This window comes from Limulus polyphemus, unplaced genomic scaffold (genome assembly GCF_000517525.1).
Source record: "Limulus polyphemus unplaced genomic scaffold, Limulus_polyphemus-2.1.2 Scaffold1372, whole genome shotgun sequence".
In the NCBI taxonomy this organism is placed as follows: Eukaryota; Metazoa; Arthropoda; class Merostomata; order Xiphosura; family Limulidae; genus Limulus; species Limulus polyphemus.
In genome coordinates this window covers 226,500-233,158 of record NW_013666982.1, presented here as the reverse complement: position 1 = coordinate 233,158, position 6,659 = coordinate 226,500, and the positions used below count along the sequence as shown (strand labels likewise).

At 35.0% G+C, this 6,659-nt stretch overlaps 1 protein-coding gene across 7 annotated transcripts in view; it reads right to left on the bottom strand.

Annotated features, from left to right (window-relative positions):
* Nucleotides 1-6,659, bottom strand: part of LOC106463304 (equilibrative nucleoside transporter 3-like) — a 120,733-nt gene that overhangs the window by 25,621 nt on the left and 88,453 nt on the right. For all 7 annotated transcript variants that reach the window (XR_002611462.1, XR_002611461.1, XR_002611463.1 and 4 more), the window contains 2 exons: nucleotides 2,993-3,041; nucleotides 1,062-1,159 (listed from right to left, as the gene is read on the bottom strand). Coding sequence is in view for 4 of the 7 variants with exons in the window: in XM_022390763.1 (XP_022246471.1) it covers nucleotides 1,062-1,159; nucleotides 2,993-3,041 (147 nt within the window). In the remaining 3 variants the exon portion in view is untranslated. The remainder of the gene's footprint in view (nucleotides 1-1,061; nucleotides 1,160-2,992; nucleotides 3,042-6,659) is intronic.

The following is a 6,659-nucleotide window of genomic DNA, read 5'->3' as shown; positions in this document are numbered from 1 at the left end:
GCCTTCAAAAAGTTGAGGATGACGTTGTAACGTCGAAACATGTAGAGTCGTCAACTTTTTGAAGGCCATAGATAGGTCTAAATAAAATGTTTTTAATTGTGTACCAGTTTAACGTTGAATACTATTTATGAATTTAAGGAAATTCTGTTTTTTTTTAATAATCATCTTAATTGCATGAGTAAAACACCTATGTTTTTAGGCAGAATGTACGCTCCTTTCATTCTGTGTCTGTTGACTTCATTGACAGAAAAATGGTGTAAGAATTCCACTTTTTCCAGGTGTTCATTTAAATATTGACTGTTGGCCAATATTCTTGCCAATCTTCCTTTTCAAGTTAATTTTTATTTCAACAAACTGTAAGTCCTTGTGGAAAAACCTTATATCAAAAGTGTGAATTAAACACTGACAGTTTTCAATACAAGTATGAAATAACTTACTCAAAATTTTATTGTAACTTAGCACTTAGACTTGAGTTGGCCAGAAAATACATGTTGAAATTTGTTAATTTTGACCATTTGACTAATCTAAATGTTATTGTATATCTTACCTTAGCTTTTCACAAGTCAAGCTATAAGCAATAAAACAACTAGAAGTTTAAAAATATTATACTAATACTTTCAAGATTTTGGTTACTTTTTGGGGTTTTAACTTTAAATAATTAACAGCTCTTAAATTAATATTTTCATGATTTCTGTTACCTTTTAGGTTTTAAATTTAAAACACGAACAGTTTGGCCAACAAGAAGTAATTATTCTCCACACTCTTGAGCAAACAGTGTAACAAACAATTTTCTGTTTCATTTGAAGAAGAACATGTAACATGTCAATCACATTATATGTGAAATATTCAGTGTCAACGAGGCCTTCTTGCTCAATATCACAATACCAGAGCTCATTAAGCTGACTGCAATAAGACAGACACAGCCGTGACTTTGGTGCTATTTAAATGATCAAAGTAGAAATATAAAAACAAACCAATTTGTTAAGAAACTGTTTAAATGGTTTTTCTACGGTCTCCACAAAATGCAGAAGGTATTAAAATTCAATCAAGTTAGAACTCACTGTTAAAGGAAGGGCAAAATATGTATCCAGAGCCAAGAGAAGAATGAAAATTGCACTGACAAAAGAGTATATAACTGCTGTCCTGAGATCTGGCACTACTACAGGCAGAAAAAAGAAGGTTAATATGAGAGAATCATTAAACAAAAAAAGAGTCATCATTCAGATTAGTAGGATCATAAGGAAATGAAAGCAAAGATTAAAAACTAAGACATTTTCACTTATTAAAAGATTTCTCATGCATGTTATCATCTCTTGGTTATAAATGAAATAGTTCTCAATATATTTTATATGTAGAAAGAGTGAATCAATAAAAGCACTCATTTTTAAGAACAATAATGTATATTCGTGTATATGTTGATATAAAAACGTTACCATTTAAATTCCTGGCACTCACTACTAAAATTCATAATCTTACTATAATGGAGCATTGGCATGGCCGTCTATAATATCTATCTATCTATGCATGTATGTAACCAAAATAATAAATACAATGTTGCCATCTGTTGTGCTGAAATACAAGATCTCAATGCCAGAAGTAGTGATTGAGGCTAATGAAATGTGGTGCCATCTATTAAATGGCACTACACACAAAAATCCATAATACATTTCACACTTTGGTTATTCATGAATCGGACAATTAGAAAAATAACTATGGTACGTGCAACAACTGCTTTTTATAACAGAACACAATTTTAAATAAAAGTACTCACCTCACAACAAGAACACAACTTTCACTAGGACTGTAAATGAGGGTTTGATTATGTCTATATTGATGTAATTTTTAAACGTAGTACTAAAAAATTGGAGTTCTAAAAAAACTATTATTTTTTCAATAAAGGGTAACACTTTTAATATATGAAAATATTAAAGTTTATACCATAAAAGTTACAAAAATTTTGAGCTCTGTACATTGAATCATTTTGATGTAATGGGTTGCATATGACTAAAGAGCACAATCCAAACAATTTTCCTTAACATTATTTCCCAGAAAGAAATACTTTTTTAGAAAATGCTAATTTTTTTACCATCTTTTACAATGAGGTATGAATATTATGATTACTAATTACTAATACAAACAGCAGCTCTTAGGGTGCATACAACTGCCCCTGGAGTGGTGTTTGTGCTAGTGCATATTGATGTATGTGTGATACACAAACAACATTCTGGTTCCCATTGCTCACTTTTAAGGACAATAGTGTTATGCAAAATTTTGAATAAAGTCATACATAATGTTCTTGAATAAAATGTTATGTACTTATCTGAATAAGCCAAATACTGATAGATAAGACGTAAGACTATAAGACTGGGTAAAAACAAAAGCTGATACTTTTTATGGGGGGGGGAATGTTAAATGTAATAGAATAACTTGTTGATTCTTATTTTTTCATTGCATCAAAGAAGAGGAATTAGTTCATCTCTAATAATGATATTTCAACTTTCAGTTTCACTATGTCTACATGCTAGAGGTTAGTAGGTATTCTTCTAGAATCCTTTGAACACTAAATCTAAATAGTAAGAATATCTAAAGAGCACAAGAACTCTTCAATTTTTCAAATTGTTTTTATCAAATAACAATTTTAAATTAAATTTTGTATTACCCTTTATTTACTAGAGAAGTCTAATGGTTACTCTTTCTCAGATTCTCTACATTCTAATACAGATTTTTTCCAAGTACATCATAGGTTTAACATACATAAAATGAATGCTGTATCTAACAGTGACTTGATTTGTAATAATTAGCAACATCTGGTTAAAAAGTACAGTTAATATATGTTTAGATTACAAGAAAAGTTAACAAATAACTTCTGAACACCAAAATAAAATAAAGATTATAAATTGCATCTATGAATCTGCAGTTAATTTTTATGTCTATGAAAATACAGTTAGAAATTTTAACTATTTTAAACTTTATGTAATCACTATCACCTCACCTGCAATAGACAGAACATTAAAAGAAGCAGCAAGAGTTCCACTAATGTTCTGGAAAAGGAAAATATATGATTAATTTAAAAAAACCTCAGAAAATAATAATCTTGATTGACTTTCCCGTGTATGTGGCAATATTTACTATACAAAGTTTTTTATTGTGGTACAGTGACATATATAAAACATGTAGAATGATAGTCAAAATTTACAGTTCACTGTGTTTTAATATAAGAATAAATTTAAAAATTTAAAAGAGTTACTTAATAAACAATCTTCCATATACCCAGCCAGACAAATTATAAAGCAAAACTCTAAGCTCTGAGATACAACTGTTAAATAAGATCCAATTGATATGTACAGTAGTAAAACTTGTTTTTCAAAAGTCTTTGTACAATTTCGTGGCTGCATACAACAGCAAACAAGTAATGACTGTTTATGAGGGCAACAAATCACTTGCTGCCAAAATCACCAGTCAATACTTATTTTCTTCTACTCCCCTTTCTTCTGTTTACAGTTTTACTAAAATTTGAGTACTTAGCTCTGCTACATAGTATATTTAGCCTACATCCCTGGGTCTACATGCAAATCTTGAAACTTGATATTTCATTGAAGATTTTGATTTCATTTTAAGAATCAATACGATTTCGAGTTTGTTTGATATTAAAAACACAGCAGCCCATCATCATTAAACAATATCAATAAATGTATAAAGTATGTACCTGTTTAACTTCAGTATAAAATTTACCTAGAATACCGGTAAGATTTCTAATGTTGTTTGTAAATTAAGCCTAAATGAACAAGTTTTCACTGTGCAACAAAAACTTGTCATCTGCAAAGTTCTGTTGCCTAAACGACTCTGCAAATCTTCATCTGTGAGTAACTGAAATCTTATGCCATAAGATATGCCACATTTACTTTGTGGGTTTGAACAAATTGTTTGTAACTAGGCCTAAACTGATCAGCATGTTTTCATTGTACAGCAAAAAACTGTTGTCTGCAAAGTTAACATTTTCTAAAAATTAAAATGCATTTCCAATAGATATTTAACTACACTCACAAATAGTTTTCTCGACATATACTGCCCTTCATCAACTCAAATTTTTGCTTGCCCCTAGCCTTGATTCTCCCACTTATCTCTACATACTAACATGCAAATGATTATGCAGCAACACTCTACCAACAGGAATGTGACACTACCCCTATCATAACTAGCACCCTCTCTAATCTTGCAGCTGTTAACCATCTTGAGATTGAGTGGGGAGGACAGGTGGGAAATGTGAGAGAAGGTAAGTATCTATCATAAATACATTTTCAGTTTAAGAAAATGTTAACTTCTGATACGATAACTTACATCTACTCACAAAAAGCTAGAATCCCGCACTAAACAGATGGAGGGCAGGTGAGAAGATGATACCCCTTAAGGAAGCACCTAAAAGAAAACCATGGGGTGTGAGAAGGAACAGAAAACAACACACCCACGTGAGATCGTACCATTTATGAGCCAGGTACACTCTTCACCTGTTAGTAACGTATTGCTAAGAGGGTTTAAACATAGGAGGGATCCCAAGAAAAATTACAGAAATAATGAGACCCACATAGTGTAGAGTGGCTAAGACATGACAGATTACAAAGGGGAGTTTGACCTCAACCAACACCTCCGGAATTTCCTCCTACCACAGACTAGATGAAAACTTACTAATACCACCAGGTTTTCGACTGGGGATGTATACCAACCTCGGCTCTCCAACCACCAGATATTGGTTCCTGGTGAATCTGGTGTTGGTGTGTTGGAGGTGCGTGCCTGCAGAGAAGGGTACTTAGCATAGAAGCTCCTTTTACCTGCCAGCTCCAGTTCCTGAGGTGAAAGTTAGAGCTCTTCCTACTGCGGAACTGAGGTACGAGTGACTAACATTACAATTGCAGGAATTCATGTGTCTTGTCCAGCTACAACCAACACCAGATTCACCAGGAACTGACATCCAGTGGACAGTAGGAAGAGAAACAGTTATATGAGGTGCATCTCTAGTTGAAAACCTAGGGGCATTTGGAATTTATCTTCCAGTCAGAGGTAGAAGGAGGGGAACCATCCAAATATATGTGAGGACTTAATGTGGCTGGTCCAGCTCCAACCAACACCTAATCTCTGGGAACTGGCATTCGACAAATAGTAGGAAGTAGGGTGCCTCAGCAGAAAAGGCAAATTACAATATATGGTAGAGTGCTACATCCAACTCCTGGCAGCATCTGAAATTGTACATCAGGTCCATGGTAGGAAAAGCATCACCCCATCTACACTGGCAGAATGCCACTGCCCTACTCTCAACTGAGTAGTACTGTGCACACTCAGGAGACAGGCCTCCATGTTCTACCAGCCCAGTGGCTAGGAAGTGGTAAGTGACAAGGACTCCCATACTCCACTAGAAGAAGGAGAGAAAATGTGCGTTGGTCAGTCCAAAGGACCACAGCACCGGAGACATTGCAATGGGTGACCACAATACCCTATTTTGAAAAGCGGAGTAATCATGTTAAGGAAGTTGATCAACCAACTCCTGGCAGTGTCTGGAATTGTAAATCAGGTCCATGGTAGGAAGAGCCTCAAATGCCACATATCATCAGAGATGGGCAGTAATCACTGTCTGCTTTACTCATGTTTGTCCATGAGTGTATGGTGTGGTACAAACATATTTATGAAGCAAAAGACAGCAAGGTATACGTATGAGCAGTCCTGCAGAACACCCTATCTCAAGAGTGGGTGTAATATGACCTGGATATGTGTTATGACATTGTATTTTGAAAGCATAAAGAATATGTTGACAGAGTCAATCAACCAATACCTGGATGCATCTGGAATTCTACATCACGTCCACAGTAGGAAGAGCCTCAACATCACAGTCATCTAGCATGATATATGATCACAGATTATACGGTGCGGATTTAAGACTAAGTTTACCTGGTCAGGCAACACTTGCCACAGAGCAGGATCCAAATATGCAATAAAGGACCTTGCAAAGAAAAATAAAATGAAAGAAGTACTTACCACCCACAGATAAAGAGTTTCCAAGGGAAAATGGAAATGTGCAGTCAGGGACATCGTAAAATGACGGATCTGATGGAAAGAAAACATGAAAACAGTGACAATCATCAGGAGAAATGGAAAAAAATGCCAGGTGAATTAACTGCCAAATTTAACCCAGAAGGGTAATGGGAAAAAAGTGAGGATTTCACAGAAGAAATAAACAGACTCGGGAACCACGAAAGGGAGCAGTACATATCACTTACCATTTGAGAGCCCCCAAGTAAAGGAGGCAGGCCGGATTAGAATGTTCATAAATGTGGGAAATGGAGGGAAGAGAAAAAGGTGTGAAGGTATAAGTACCCTCTTGAGCAGCTGAAGTCTTGGGCAGGAAAGTGGAGAACATAGAAACTAAGAAAACAAAAGTGCAGCAAACATCAATTGTAAACACATCAGAATGATGATGTTTGCAGGCCAACAAGAGCAGAAACAGGGACTTCAAGGAAAGGTGATATAATGAACATAAAGACAAAAGTTTTAATGGAGGATGGGGAAGAGCATGGAGGACTACATAAAGGTGCTAATCAGGAAGGGAAGTAGGGTGGGTTGAGGACTGAGTTGTCTTGTGAGGAGGAAAGAAGCAGCCAGACGTCCATATA